Source organism: Pongo abelii, chromosome 9 (genome assembly GCF_028885655.2).
Source record: "Pongo abelii isolate AG06213 chromosome 9, NHGRI_mPonAbe1-v2.0_pri, whole genome shotgun sequence".
Taxonomy (NCBI): Eukaryota; Metazoa; Chordata; class Mammalia; order Primates; family Hominidae; genus Pongo; species Pongo abelii.
The window spans coordinates 70,287,158-70,303,801 of record NC_071994.2 but is presented as its reverse complement, the minus strand read 5'-3'; the positions used below and the strand labels follow the sequence as shown (position 1 = coordinate 70,303,801).

Sequence of the window (16,644 nt, the reverse complement as noted above, 5' to 3'; positions counted from 1 at the left end):
AAGCAGGACCCTGGACAGCACCAAGAGCCCACAACAGCTAGCATTCCTCCCTTTAGTTCTGAGTTCTTTGCCCACAGGGGGCAATTTCGCCAATCTGAGCCGAGGTCCCAATCTCTGAAGCCACTCTCCTAAAGATAGAAATGGATTCCAGAAAAATGGATGCTTACCATTCATTGAAGTAACATAAGTATATGTGAATTAAAAGTCAGCCACTCTTTTGGTTCATGCTGTTTGAATAAATGGGGGTGTATTAGTCCATTTTCAGGCTGCAGATAAAGACATACCTGAGACTGAGCAATTTACAAAAGAAAGAGGTTTAATGGACTTACAGTTCCATGTGGCTGGGGAAGCCTCACAATCATGGCAGAAGGTGAAAGGCACGTCTCACATGGCTATAGAAAAGAAAAGAGAGCTTGTGCAGGGAAACTCGTCTTTTTGAAACCATCGGATCTCGTGAGACTTATTCACTATCATAAGAACAGCATGGGAGAGACCTGACTACGTGATTCAGTTACCTCCCACTGGGTCCCTCCCACAACATGTGAGAATTCAAGATGAGATCTGGGGGGGGGACACAGCCAAACCATATCAGAGGGGGTTCCCAGTAGTCAAATTTATAGAGACAGAAGAATGGTAGTTGCCAGGGTCTGGAGGTGGGGTGGGGGGACACTGGGGTTGTTTAATGGGTATAGGGTTTCAGTTTTGCAAGACAAAGAGTTCTAGAGTGTTTGCACAACAATGTGAATGTACTTAACACTACTGGACTATACACCTAAAAATGACTAAGATGGAAAATTTTATGTGCATTTTAACCACAATTTAAAAAATACATTGGATTAAATTAAGTTTAAAAATTGAATTAGGCTGGGTGTGGTGGCTCACGCCTGTAATCCCAGCACTTTGGGAGGCCGAGGCGGGTGGATCACGAGGTCAGGAGATCGAGACCATCTTGGCTAACATGGTGAAACCCTGTCTGTACTAAAAATACAAAAAATTAGCCAGGCATGATGGTTGGTGCCTGTAGTCCCAGCTACTCAGGAGGCTGAGGCAGGAGAATGGTGTGAACCTGGGAGGTGGAGCTTGCAGTGAGCCAAGATAGCACCACTGTACTCCAGCCTGGGCGAAAGAGCGAGACTCTGTCTCAAAAAAAAAAAAAGCAAAAAAATTGAACTAGATTAAATTACATTTTAAAGAAATTAGAGGGCTGGGCACAGTGGCTCACACCTGTAATCCCAGCACTTTGGGAGGCCGAGGCGAGTGGATCACCTGAGGTCAGGTGTTTGAGACCACCCTGGCTAACGTGGTGAAACCCCGTCTCTACTAAAAATACAAAAGTTAGCCGGGCATGGTGGTGGGTGCTTGCAATCCCAGCTACTTGGGAGGCTGAAGCAGGAGAATTGCTTGAACCGGGAGGCAGAGGCTGCAGTGAGCCAAGATCGCACCATTGCACTCCAGCCTGGGTGACAAGAGTGACACTCCGTCTCAAAAAAAAAAAAATAGATTACATTAAATCTTTTAAAAACTAGGAGGTATCCAAATTGGAAGTCTCCCTCCCTACTACTGAAGAATTGTGGGATAGTATAGAGCCATGGGGTTGCTCCACATGTCTGGACCATTGAACCAGAACTCAATCCCTGAAGATAGCAGAAACAAAGTAAGGGTCCCAGGCCACAGGCACTTGGTTCTGCTGCAGGGAAGTTTCCCTGACCTTTCCAGTTGGAAAGAGTCTCATTTAATTGTCTTAGGGACTTATACCCTGAGGAGATAGGGATTTGCAAGACAATTCTTTGCATTCTCCAACTCTTCCTTGTCAGGACATAGCCCTGTGCAGATTTTCTGGGGGGCCAGAGGAAGAAGATGATTCCTTTTTCTCTTTCTCTATGGTAGATACACTTATCTTCTTCATCTTGGAGCTTCTCTGCCCCCTAAATTCCCATCTAGAGTTACCTGTTCCAGTTACTCTCCTGGAGGATACGGAGGCCAATGTAGCCAGTAAGATACTCTGTAGAGAATGTCCCCTCTTTGCCTGGTTCTCATTCCTTTGGTGTACTCTTCTTTGTTCACCAATATTCACACCTTCACTCATCATTCAGATCTACCACAATTCTCTGCCATTAGTTGTAAAAGGAATAAAAAGTAATCATTCTTTGTCATAGTCACATAGAGAACAGTGTATAAACACATATTCATCAATTGTATTTTTGCAATTTCGGGTATTATAAGTATACATTAAAATATTACTTAATAATTTTTCAAAATAAGTAGTCTAGACCATGAGTGTTCGAATTTATGAAGACCATATATGTTAGAACCTCTTCATTGCAGTTGACTTGTGTTGGAAACAAATGCTCGGTGCCACAAAGAAGAACTAGCACTGAGACAAAGGACAAAGGGTCTCTCAGCAAGGCAAATTTACTTCTGCAGAAGGGTGCATCTCACGTATGGAGCAAGGGCGAGAGCACATAGAACAAAGGAAAGCAGGGGTTTTTTATTATCTCTAACGCAGCTTCTGCTTCTGTGTCTTTCCCCTATTGGCTAGGGTTGGACCCCACAATCTAAGCTGAATCTGGTTGGCTAACTTGAAAAGTGCAGGAATGCGGTTACACTGGTGGGAAGGCAGGAAGATCAGTGTCAGTGGGAGAAGCCATTGCGATGGGAGGGGTAATTCACAGCATGGGTAGCAGATGTGGAATATGGGCTCTATAGATAAGGACTGGCGGGAAGGTTTTTTACCAGGGCAGGGGGAACACAGAGAGTAAGGAAGTCTGGCTTTGAAAGCAGGGAACAAAGGACAAGGAAACTTCAGCAAGCTAAACCTTTGAAGAATTTCTTACTGTATTTAACAACTTGGCAACTGTTTAGGTATCCTGGGGACCCCATTTGCAGCTGGCATCTGAAGTGAGGGCAGCCTTATTGGGACTAAGCCCTTAAAGTGTGAGTCTGCAGTAATTCCTGGTACTTAGTGTCAGAATAGAATTGTAGGACACATGGTTGGTGTCGGAAAATTAAGAATTGTTGTTGAAAAATGATATACTATCTATCCTTGATTACTACAGTAGTCTCCTAGCCAACTTGGGCATTCCTACGACGCCCTCAGATTCAATAATTTACTAGAACGATTCACAGAACTCAAGAAAGTACTATACATTTTGTCATGACCAATGCAAGATTAGAAATAACCAGGTCCATGCATGTTTGTGTCTTTCCACAATGTCAGGCTTTTATTGATGCTATTTCAATCACAAATGCCACCTGGAGTTCCCACGGAGACAATTCTCCATAGTACTTCCTGTTTACTCCCTAGCCAGAGCTATGGTCACACAGGTTCAAGCCACTCCACAAGTCAGTCAATATGACAAACCATACATAGCAGTGTGCTTAACCAATATTCAAATGTTATATGTTAAACATTCCACAAAAGCAAAATAATATTTATCACCAAGAGGAAAAAGAGATAGTGTAAGACTTAAAGAAAGAGGAAAGAAACACGAAACACGGCTTGGCAGTCAAAGACAGGTTTTCTTTAGTTAAAACATGAGAGGTGCTCCTGTCCGATTGTGGTCAGGATCACTTTCTCTTACAGACTAAGAGTATATATTTGTTTTAGGGTGAGGGGGCTTATCACAAGCTTGGAATGTTTATGTGTGTAGAGAAGTTTATGGCGGGGTTGGAATCTCTCAGGGAGGAGGGGAGGTTGTCTTGGGACAGAAATCTTTCTGGCCCAGAGTGGGGGTTATCTCAAGGCTGGCATCTTCCTGGCTGGAGGGGTCTTATCTAGGGGCTAGCATATCTTTGGTTAGGGAGGAGTTTGAAATGTTTCTGGTTGGAGATGTTATTGGTGGTTTATGGTCATGCTGACCTTAGCCATTAGGCTGATGCCCTTTGGATTTAGGTGGTTTTTTTTTTATTAAGGTGAACTTTAGAATTAGGGCCTTGTCCCAAATGGTGATGCTCCTGCTCTGTCAGATAGGAGAAACGGTTAATCAATCAGTCCAGGGAAAGTGAAGAAGACAGAATCCTGGTCTGAGCCAAGTGGTCTGGGTGGTCTGTTGGTCTTGCAAGGCAGAGTCTTTGACTGCAAGATAGCATTACCCAAGATGGCCATTTTGAGCTGCTGAAGGGCTAATCTTTTATAGTCACAGAGTCCTCTGATGAGAACCAATAGTGGAAGAGTTCTTGTTTGTGTCTCTATGTGATTGGATGCCATCTTTATTTTTTAAATTTGTTTATTAAACAAAACATCTTATCCTTGTTGGCAAAGTATCCTATGAAATATAAAGAAGAGTGTTTTTCTAAGATGGAGTTAGTTATGTCAAGGGTGCTCTATACACTTGTGATTACAGTTTATTATAAAGGATAGGAGGCAACATCCAGATGAGGAGGTACATAAGGCAAGGAAGGGGGAAAAGTGTACAGTTTCCATGCCCTCTGTGGCATGCCACCCTCCCAGCACATCTATGTGTTTATCAATTTAAAAATTCCCTAAATCCCACTGCTTGGAGTTTTTATATGAGATCTCATTATATAGATGTGACTGATTAAATGATTGGCCATCAGTGATTAAACACAACCTCTAGTGCCTCTCCTGTCTCTGGAAGTCAGGATGGGAGGTAGGGCTAAAGTTCTGACCCTCCATTCACAGAGTTTGTTTCTCTGGTGAACGGCCCCCATCCTACAGTAATCTAGGGCCCCCACTATGAATTACCTCATTAGCATAAACTCAGGTATGGTCAAAGGGGCTCTTTATGGATAACAAAAGACAGTCCTACCACTCAGGAGTCTCCAAGGGTTTTAGAAGGTCTGTACCAGGAACCAGGACAAGGACCAAATATATATATTTTTGTTACATCACAGAATACCCCTTGGTCTTTGACCATGGATTCTTTATAGCAAAAGGATCATCTGTCTGAGCAACATTTTGAGGAAGGAGTGTGGTATAGGAATAGGAGGCTTTTAACTCATCTTTTTCCAATTCATTTGACTATCGATATTGGTATTATAATTTTTACCAACAATGCAAGTGTAAAACAATATTACATTATGGTAGATGTAACTAAAAAATAAAGTCGAAAGATGCTGGCATATTACTAGAGTCCCATTCAGTTCTTAATAATTAGTTCAGTCTGTTATATTTCATGAAAATGTCTCCTGGGATGAGGCCACTCCGGTTTGCAGGCTTTCATTTGATCCTGCCTAGTTCCAATAGCAGAAGTGGTGTCAGCAATAGATGGTTTCACCCTTCGAGGCATCAGATATAACTGAGTAAAAGATAATATCTTTTGCTCTGAGCCTCTTTCAAGGTGTTAAAGTACTATTGAGTTTCCATCATTACAGAACCCATTTATTTGTTGCATTATCCTCATCTACTATTTTTCCTTCTCTCCATTTATACAAATTTTTCCGCCTTTGGAAGGGACATTAGGTTCAACCACTGTGCTGGTCTAATTGCAGGCAGAAATACTAATCTAGCAAGTACCTCTCCATCCGCCCACTACCATTCACATAGGTAGTGTTACATAGTTATAGAAATGGGCTATTTTTACCATTAGACATTATAATTGTGTTCACGGTCAATCCCAGTATTTCTAGATTAGGTGAAGGCACAATCTGCCCCATCAGGCCTGTAGGAATTCTGACATAAAGTTTAGAATACAGCTATACTTTATTGTTTAGGAATCATCACTGCCTTCAGCACTTGCAGTTGCAGCCTTGAGCCTGTGACCATGAAGTAGGAAAAACAAAGTTGAAGTGACACGGGGAAGAAAGAAGAAAGTATAGTCATCAGTCATCTTCCCTGTGGGAAAAATTGCATAGTCATACCAGCATCTTCTCCCACTCCCTATCCTGCTGATCTACCAGAAAACCAGGAATCTATCTAGGAGATGCTTGTCTCCTTGTTGTTGAGTGTGAGCACACATTTGCAAAGGTGTGTAAGCCAGCTCTTCATGCTTTTATATTCTCCCATTTTAGGCAACCAATGTTTCAAATGCCCATTCCAATTCTCTACTGAATTATTATATTACTCTGAGGAAAATATCTCTCTGCCCATTCTTGAAATTATAGATTGTGAGAGGTGTTCCTCAGTCTGATGAAATGTTACTTGGTAGTCCAAATTGATGCAATATTTTCTATTCCGATTTTTGACAGTTCTCTGAATATTTGCATCTATCACTGGGTAAGGAAAGCCAAATCCAGTGTCTATTCCCATCAAGACCCCCTCATAGCCAGCATCAGTCCCACCTACCAGCTTGTTCAGGGTCTTCTTCCAGGGACTGTTGACACACAGCCATCTGCAGTGTCTGTCTCTTATTTTTGGAAGGCAAAACAGTTTTTAATGGTATTTTGTGCTTCAGAGGTGCAAGAGGAATATGTCTAGAGTTCATCCATCTTTACATTGCTGCAGGCCCCCAGTGTCCACTCATTTCATGGACCCAGGTGGCTACTTCAAGCAAGCATACTGGGATATCTACTGGTCAATTGCAGTCACCTGCTGAACCTACAAATGGATTCTTCTGTTGGGTACCAATGTGTTCTACCTTAATGCACTCCTCCCCAAATTCTCTTACTGATTTTCCTATGGGTATGCCTTTAATAGGCATTTTTACATTGCTCTCTGTCTGGCCACATGGTCAGGCCATTGGTCACCATCCACAAAGCAGTAAAATCTCAAGCAGGGGATTTTTGTCTTTGTTCAATTCTTCCATCACTATAAGGAAAATAGCACATAATGTTGCCCATCAAACTGGTTTGTTTTTATGTTCTTCAAACATAGAGGTGGCCTTCCAAATAGGATGCTGTTCATTCACCTTGAAACTGCTATTTATAAACCAAACAACTTTCTGCTGGTCGTTTGAGAACAATTCACAGGGTACTATCCATAGTATAGAATCTGGCACCTCCTCACAATATTCCAAAGTCAGTCCTGGGGAAAAGAGTCTACGTGCTCCTCCAGTAGTGTATTCCTATTTTGACATAAGAAATGTTTTGTTTCTGCTCATAGTTACTGACACAGAGGTCTTAAAACCTTTGGAACTTCCTGGGAGATAGGAGTACCCTTTGTTTTATTGAGGTGACTCTTGGCGGGCTCCTTGATAGCTTTGGGATGGCCGCTGGTCACCAGAAATACCAAGCCATGATTAGAGGTGGAGAATGTTCAGCTCACACCCCATCCTCCAGGAAGGGGAAATGGGCTAGAGATTGACTTAATCAATTGTGTCTATGTCATGAAGCCTCCATAAAAATCCCGAAAAGGCTGGCTTTGGAGAGCTTCCAGGTTGGTGAACACATTCACTTGCTAGAAGGGTGGCTCACCCCAGCTTCATGGGTCAGAAGCCCCTACACTCTGGACCCTTCCAGACCTTGACCTATGTATATCTTCATCTGTTGTTCATCTGTATCTTTTATCATGATCTTTATAATAAACCAGAAATGTGTTTTCCAGATTTCTGTGAGATATCATAGTAAATTATCAAACCCAAGGAGGGTTGTGGGAATCCCCAATTTGTAGCCAAGTCGGATAAGAAGTGTAGGTCATCTGGGGATCCACTTCTTGTGACTGGTGTCTGAAGTTGGGGGTAATCTTGTAGAAATAAGCCCTTTGAGGTCTGCAATACTTCAGGTAGTTAGTGTCAAAATTGAATTGTAGGACACCCAGTTGGTGTCCAGGAGCTGGAGAATTGGTTGGTGTGGGGAAGAACTCCGTATTTCAATAAAATTTAAACTGTGGTAAAATACATATAACTGTGTTCACCATCTTAACCAGTTTGGTAGCATTAAGTGTACTCATATTTACTGTGGTAAAATACATATAACATGGTGTTCACCATCTTAACCAGTTTGGTAGTATTAAGTATATTCATATTTACTGTGGTAAAATACATATAACATGGTGTTCACCATCTTAACCTGTTTGGCAGTGTTAGGCTTATTCATATTTACTGTGGTAAAATACATACAACATTGTGTTCACCATCTTAGCCAGTTTAGTAGTGTTAAGTGTATTCATATTGTTGTGCAACCAATCCCCAGAACTTTTTCATCCTGCAAAGCTGAAACTCTGTACTCATTAAGCAACAGCTCTTCATTTTCCCCTCCTAGCCCCTGGCAACTACATTCTACTTTCTGTCTCTATAAATTTAACTAGACACCTCATATAAGTAAAATCATACAGTATTAGTCTTTTTGTGACTGGTTTATTTCACCTAGCATAATGTCCTTAAGGTTCATCCATGTTGTAGTATATGTCAGAATTTCCTTCCCTAAGGCTAAATAATATTTTATTATGTGTATATAGAACAGTTTCTCAGTATTTATGGGGAATTGGTTCCAGGACCACCAAGGATACCAAAATCCAGGGGTGCTAAGTCCCTGATATAAAATTACTTAGTATTTGCATATAACCTGTACATATTCTCCCATATACTTTAAATCATCTTTGGATTACTGATAATACCTAATACAATGTAAATGCTACAGAAATAGTTTTTATAAGGTATTGTTTATGAAATAGTGACAAGAAAATGAAGTCTGTACATGTTCAGTACATAGTGTTTTGTGAAATATTTTTGATCCTCAGGTGGCTGAATCCATAAATGTAGAACCCACAGATATGGAGGGCTGACTATGCTACATTTTAAAATTAATTAATCTGTCAATGGACAGTTGCATTGCTCCCACTTCTTGGCTGTTGTGAATACTGTTGCTATGTGTGTGGGTATACAAATATCTAAGAACCTACTGTCAAATCTTTTGGTTATATATCCAGAAATAGTGTTGTTGATTCCTATGGTAATTCTATTCCTAATTTTTTGAAGAACTGTCATACTGTTTTTAATAGTGGCTGTACCATTTTATATTCTCACCAGCACTACACAGGGGTTCCAATTTCTCCACATCCTTACCAACACTTATTCTTTTTGTGCTTTTGACAATAACTATCCTAATTGATATAAGATAATAAGATTATTACATTTTCTTCAGTCATGGGGAAGTTTCAATTAATGTCCAAGATTGAGCTAGTAATTGACTCAGATGTAAATTCTGCACTTCAAAGTCCCTGTAGTTGTTGCTGGGAGGCCCTCCAGGCTTTTGCCACAAGCCCTAATCTACCCTCCACACAGGTCCACTGTACACAGAATTTGTGCATCCTAGCACTTCAGGTTTTATTCTATACTGTGTGGGCTTGAACAATCTTGTTCCTTCCTATTTAGCAAATATAATTAATATTTCTTAAAGGTGGAATTTATATGCCTTGTGTTTTATAGCACTAGGTAGGGAAACATTCCCCAGTCAGACACAATATCCATTCCCAGAATACATTCAGGTAAAAGAGACACAATTTTTTCACATAAAACCTATGTAAGCATTCCAATTTTCGCCCAAACTTTGATCTTGATCCTATCATTTTTTGCAGAGCAGAGACCGTTTTAGGGGCCTCTGCAACCCCTCTCCCACAAATACGGAAATAAAGGAAAATCTGGAGTTCCTTTAAAGGAAATTCCATGTATCTAGCTATCCCTGAGGAATGAAGTTAAGGAACTTCATCAAATTCCTTAAATGAATAAGGAACTTCATAAGCAAGAAAGTAATAGGAACCTAAAACAATAACCATGGAAGTTAAGAGTCAGGAGATTTTTTGTTCTCCTATAGACACTAAATATAATGTCTTAACATATGTCCCTGAGTTGTCTTTCAGAAACCCAGATCCCACCAAACAATTCCACAGGCAGGTAGACCTCAGATAAGAGGGAACTGGGGACTAAACTCTGACAACCATTCTTTGTTCTAAATATCTTCCTGAGGGGCCTGGATGGAGTCACACTCAGGAGCCAAAGCTCATTCTTTTCTGCTGACTGCAAATTCTCTTCCTTCACCAACTGCAAATCAGAAAATCTGTGAATCTACCTATGACCTGTAAGCCCCCTACTTCAAGAGATATCTCTCCTTTGGGCCAATACCAATGTGTAACCTCCATGTATTGACTTATGATTTTGCCTGTAACTTCTGCTTTCCTGAAATTTACATTTTCCTTTAAAAACCTTTACCTGTAAGCCATCAGGGAGGTCAGAATTTAAGAGTAGCTGCCTGGTCTTCCTTGCTTGGAGCCCTGCAAATAAATGCCCTCCTTTTTCCTGCTGCAATCCTTAGTGTGGCTATCTGGTCTTATTGTGCCAGGAGAGCATATCTCAGTTAGGTTTGATTAATAAGTGGCACAAGTGAACCCTCTGGAGTGATGGAAATGTTATAGATTTTAATGTGGGTCATGGTTACATGGATATACACATGTAAAATTAAGCAGTAAACTTGATTTTATAAGTAAATTTATAAACTTAGCATTTTTAAGTTAGCATTCAATAAAAACATTAAGGGCAGTCATTCAAAAAAGTAGAAATAGAAGGCATAACTTCTTCCATAGTGGAGGAAAAAGAAACAAAGACAAATCACTTACTACAAGAAAAGGCAAGAAAGATGGAAAAAAGGAAGAAGGAAAGGTATGGCTGATAGCAAAGATTTAGGAAGAAATTGCAAAAGTACCGAAAGATATAAGCATCACACAAAATGGATTAAGGTAAAAAGGTTTTTACGAATAATGAGGATCATTACATAAAAAAGGTATTCACCAGAAATACGTAGCAATTCTCAATTTTTATATATCTCACAATATAACCTTAAATTACATGAAGCAAAAACCAGACATAAAGACAAAGAGAAATTTACAAATCCACAATTATGGTAAATTTTAAGACAGTTCTAGTGTTTGGCAATTCTATCAAATAAAAAATAAGTTAGAAAAGGGAAGATTTAAATATCACAAAATAAGAAAGAACTTTGTCCAACATTTAGAGAATATACTTTCTGCTCAGTATATATGGAACATTAATTACACCATATTAGGTCACAAAGCAAGTCTCAACGAAAAACAATGGATATCGTACAGAGCATATTAAAAAATAACCAACAGGTACATATGTTTGAAAATTTACAAACATACTTCTTTAATACATGGTCCAAAAAGGAAATAATAAAAATGAGAAAATCTTAGGAACTGAACAACAATGAAAACAACATATATTACAGCTCAAGGCATGATATTAACCAGTGCATAGAGAATAAGTTTTAACCTTAAATATAACAATTAGAAGAAACATTTTTTAAACTCTTAATGTGCTAAGTGCCTTATTTAAAAAATCAGAACAAAATAATATAAACAATAAATCCAATAAATGTAGAAAGAATAAAGACAATAGCACCAAATAAAATCAAAACAGAGGATAGACAAGGCTAAAAGCTGAATAGTTTAAAAAGATCAGTAAGGTAAAATTTAAACTTGTAAACTGTTATTACTCTATTTTTCAATAATTGAAAAATGATTTTTAACTTAATAATTTTAGTAATAATGAAAAAAATTCATACTTTTTTTCTGTTTGAAAATGGTTTGGGTAGCTTATGTTTGGGATCATTACAATTGTTCTCATTAAAACTAATAGAAAAAAAAATTTTTCCACCTAACGGCTTTTCCCTGAGCTTTCAGGAGGCCATTAAAGCCGTTAAGACCGGGTCAGGTGAGCAGGAAGTTAAAGACTGAAAAGGAGACACAAAACTGTCGACTTTCCCGACGGCGAATCGGCCCTCTGGAGACAGCTGACCAATCACAGGCAGTAGGGGCGCGCCCTGCAGCAGGGCTGAGGCTGCGGTTCCGGGGACTCAGTGACTACGCGCCGCCTGACCGGTAGGAGCCGCCCTCGACGAGTGAGCTCGAAGGCTGCGACTGGCGCCGCCTCATCGCCTCCCACCGCCACTGACCGACCGTTCGACCAGTAAACATGATTGAAGCCGATCGCCCGGGGAAGCTGTTCATTGGGGGCCTCAACCTCGAAACCGACGAGAAAGCCCTCGAAGCTGAGTTTGGCAAGTATGGCCACATCGTCGAGGTGCTCCTGATGAAAGACCGAGAAACCAACAAGTCGAGGGGCTTTGCATTCGTCACCTTTGAAAGCCCCGCAGACGCCAAGGCCGCCGCCAGAGACATGAACGGCAAGTCCCTGGATGGTAAGGCCATCAAGGTGGCCCAGGCCACCAAACCGGCGTTCGAGAGCAGCCGGCGGGGCCCGCCGCCTCCCCGCAGCCGCGGTCGCCCGAGGTTGCTGCGCGGAACCCGCGGGGGTGGCGGCGGCCCGCGGCGTTCCCCATCCCGGGGCGGGCCCGATGACGACGGCGGCTACGCGGGGGATTTCGACCTGCGGCCCTCCAGGGCCTCGATGCCCATGAAGCGTGGGCCGCCGCCGCCGCGCAGGGCCGGCCCACCCCCCAAGAGGGCCGCGCCGTCGGGCCCGGCTCGCAGCAGCGGCGGTGGAATGCGCGGGAGGGCCCTGGCCGTGCGGGGGCGAGACGGCTACTCAGGCCCACCGCGCCGGGAGCCGCTGCCCCCGCGCCGCGACCCCTACCTGGGCCTGCGGGATGAGGGCTACTCGTCCAGAGACGGCTACTCGAGCCGAAACTACCGCGAACCCCGGGGTTTTGCCCCCTCGCCCAGAGAGTACACCCACCGCGATTACGGCCACTCCAGTGTCCGGGACGACTGTCCCTTAAGAGGCTACAGCGACCGAGACGGCTACGGGGGTCGCGACCGTGACTACGGGGATCATCTGAGCAGAGGCTCCTATCGAGAGCCCTTCGAGAGCTACGGAGACCTGCGTGGCGCCGCCCCAGGAAGGGGGACACCGCCATCTTACGGAGGAGGAGGCCGCTACGAGGAGTACCGGGGCTGCTCACCCGATGCCTACAGCGGCGGCCGCGACAGTTACAGCAGCAGTTATGGCCGGAGCGACCGCTACTCGAGGGGCCGAGACCGGGTGGGCAGACCAGATCGTGGGCTCTCTCTGTCCATGGAAAGGGGCTGCCCTCCCCAGCGTGATTCTTACAGCCGGTCAGGCTGCAGGGTGCCCAGGGGCGGAGGCCGTCTAGGAGGCCGCTTGGAGAGAGGAGGAGGCCGGAGCAGATACTAAGCAGGAACAGACTTGGGACCAAAAAATCCCTTTTCAAAGAAACTAACAAAAAGAAGAACCTGTTGTATGGTAACTACCCAAGGACTAGTACAAGGAAGAGTTGTTTTTACGTTTTAAGAATTTCCTGTTAAGATCGTCTCCATTTTTATGCTTTTGGGAGAAAAAACTTAAAATTCGTTTAATTTAGTTTTAGAATTGTTAACGTTTCTTTCAACAAGCTCATGTTAAAATTATATGAACCTGAGTACTAGTCTTCTTATATTTACAAGTAGAAATTCGATTAATGGCTTCTTCCGTTGTAAATTTTCTTGATAAGTGAGGCAAACAGTTCTAAGATCTTTCATAAACATCTGCTCACCTAAAATGGAAAAATGGATCATTCTGCTCATTTAAACCAACTAGATTTTGGGTGGAGAGTGGGAGGGATTGGTGTATGCTACTTTTAAGATTTCAGGGTATCTTTCAAACTGAATCTTTGTTTCCAGTATTAAAAACCAAACAACCAGCAACAACAACAACAAAAGTGATTTAGATCAAATGTTTATGTAAAGAAAATTATATTCACTCAGTAAATCTGAAAAGTAAATGGATAATGTTGGCCATGTTTTGCCTTTTTGCTTTTTCTTTGGGAATCTACAGGATCACCTGTCCCCTCACTCCCAAAAGTACTATTTATGTTTTGAACAACAGTGGAATACTATATCAAAGGTTTGGCCAACCAACCACAAAGCTACAAAACAAGCAAATCCAAAATCCTTCAACTGATAGCATTCATTTTCACCACCAACAAATTTATTAAGAAACTAGTAGAAAATAAAGCAATGATCGATTTGGGGACCATAATGGCTTCCATTCCTAACTCCAAGCTACTTGCCTTTGGCTGTAGAGCCAGCCACTGAGTCCTGTGGAGAGAATTGAGCTTCTTCCCTTGGGGGTGGAGGATTCAAAAGTGAGCAGCTTCAGAGCTCAGGAGCAAAGGTCAGAGAATCCCTGAAAGAGCTTGGCGTTTCAACCTCTGAGGATCTCAAACTGGCATGAAGGGGCTGGTTTTCCTGTCCACAAAAGGCGAGAGGTTGGATGGGTTGTTTCCTAGTTTTAAGGTGGGGAGAAGGGCTTCAACAGAAAAAGATTAGAGTCTTTCTTCAAGATCTGTCAAAAGGAACGTAAGTTTCCCCTTAAACGTCTTTTCCATTCAGCACCTGTGGATTCCCCAATTTATCTGTGAGAAAGGTAATGGTACAGTCAAGGGACTGTAGCAACCAGAGAAAGAAGGATGGGGTTAAGGTTTATGACCCATGTTCAGTGTAATAATTGCTGGAGGAAACAGATAAGGGAACAACAGCAAAAAGTACTTAAAGGGATCTGAATGCAACACACATACACAACTTTTAAAAACATGATTTTTTTTGACAATAATAAAGTAGGTGCATTAAAGGAGAGGACACACTAGTGGCTCAGAAGATCAAATGCAAGAAATAGCTAAAAAATGATCCAGGAATTAATCTAGCAAAAATATGTAAGATCTTTGTGAAAAAATTACTAATTTTTATTAAAGGACATGAAGAACTATAAGAGATTGATATGCTCATGGTTGGGAGGACTTTATTATAAACTATTCTCAACCTCATCAAATTAATTTGGAAAAACAATACAACTTCAAATGAAGTCACTTCATGATTTTTTTCACACAGCTCCCCTCCCCTCTTTCCGAATAACACCATTTATTTGTGTTGATCAATGATGGAATAATAAAAGATTTGGTAAACCAGCCACAAAAAATCAATAGCTTCATTTCACCACCAACAAATTATTAAGAAACAAGTATTTAGAAAAGAGACACTAATGGGAGATATAGCTAATCCTCAAATTTGCATGGTGGAATAAAGAGCAGCAAGAAAAGCCAAATCAATTCAGATGAACAGTTGTTAGGAAGGATTCATCCTACAGATACCAAGACTTATTACAAAGCTCTAGCAATTTAATTGTATGATATCAGCAAACAAGGATAGACAGACCAATAGACCAAAACTGTGATCCTAGAAACAAGTCCACTTCTGTCACATTATGCCAGCAGAGGTAATTTTAAAAGTCATTCGTGGCAAAATGAACTTCTAAAAAAAAAAAAGACTATCTGTTAAAAGATAAAATGAGATTCCATAACAGCATACACAAAAATACATTCCAGATGGTTTGAAGATTTAAATGTGAAGAGGAAATTTTTAAACACTTAGAAGAAAGTGAAGAAATGTATACACCACATTGGGGTTGAGAATTCCATTTTAAGACAAAAAGCACAAACTTAGAAGGAAAATATTGATAAAAATTTCCACATTATTATTAAGGTATTTTAATGATAAAAGTGACTATTAACAAAGTGAAATTTCAAGCCATAAATTGGAAGAATATATTTACATTGAAATGACTTCCAAAAGAATGCTTAAAAATCAATAAGAAGAAAAAAAACACCAAGAAAAAAAATGGACAAAGGACTTACATTTTTGATAGCTGTATAAATTGATAAAATCATTTTGGAAATAATTTTAGCAATGCCTAGTAAAGTTGGAGGATGCATACTTTACGACCCAGAAATTCCATTTCAAGGAATGGACTTAGAGAAATTTGCGCATGTTCACAAGGAGATATGCACAAGATTGGTCAGTAAAGCACCCTTTGAATGTTTACAACAAAAGTAGTCTACCTGGAGTGGATCAACTGAGATTTACTCTTATGATGAAGCTCAGTGTAGAAGCTAATATGAATCAGCCAGGTCTACATGTATCATTATGGTAAATATCAAAATATTAATATTTGGTGAAAAAGGCGAATTGCATAAGTATAGGTATAGTAAACAAAATAGGATTTGAATGATAGCATGAAAAATCAGGATATTTAGAGTTGAAAGGAGAAAGATGGGAGGAGGAGTGGACTTTAGCTGAATGTTTTATGTCTTTAAAAGTGATGGCTCTTAAGCAAAACTGACAAGTTTAACATCTTAAATTTCTGTGGTCTGTACATTGGCATCTCTTATTCTGTAAGTTCAAAATATTTTATAATACAAATTTTAATACTAAAAAATAGAGCTTAGCATACCACCCAGCATGTAACTACTGAAAAATGTTTGTTATTAATATGCTGAAACTCAGCTGCAACATTCTTATCTTGGCAATGATTCTTTCTCCTGGCTTTGTTCTTTTATCAATATGGGTGATGCCTTATTCTATTTAAATGAGTTTTTAAAACCTTTCTATCTCGGAGTGTGCCCACAGCTTGTTTACCATAATCTCAAGGGTAGAACCGGCAATACCTGAGAACCAGATCTTAGAGGAAGGTGCAGTTTTTCCCTTTGTTGTCTGTTTTGAAGTGTAATAGCGATGAAAAACGTTTTCCAATCAACAAGCTGTTTCTGAAGAGTAATCTCCTGAATATTGAAACTATTAATAAAAACAAAGTATTAACATTAGGAAAATAAAGACTCACTGGAGTTCAGTGAGTTAATTTAAGAGATTATAGCATACAAAAGTTGTAGATCTCTCATACATATATAATACACAGTCTCAATATTTCTTTACTGGAAATATTTTTGTAGGAAAATATGCCAGAGGTCTAGTCAATTGAGAACTCTTTATAATCACTTTCATAA

At 40.7% G+C, this 16,644-nt stretch overlaps 1 protein-coding gene across 1 annotated transcript; it reads left to right on the top strand.

The window, feature by feature from the left end:
- The first annotated feature begins 9,477 nt into the window (after positions 1-9,477).
- On the top strand, positions 9,478-13,237 carry RBMXL2 (RBMX like 2). Its single transcript, XM_003780635.5, has one exon. It carries the CDS (start codon positions 11,823-11,825, stop codon positions 13,002-13,004), a length of 1,182 nt encoding a protein of 393 aa, XP_003780683.2. The 5' UTR covers positions 9,478-11,822; the 3' UTR covers positions 13,005-13,237.
- Positions 13,238-16,644: the final 3,407 nt, after the last annotated feature.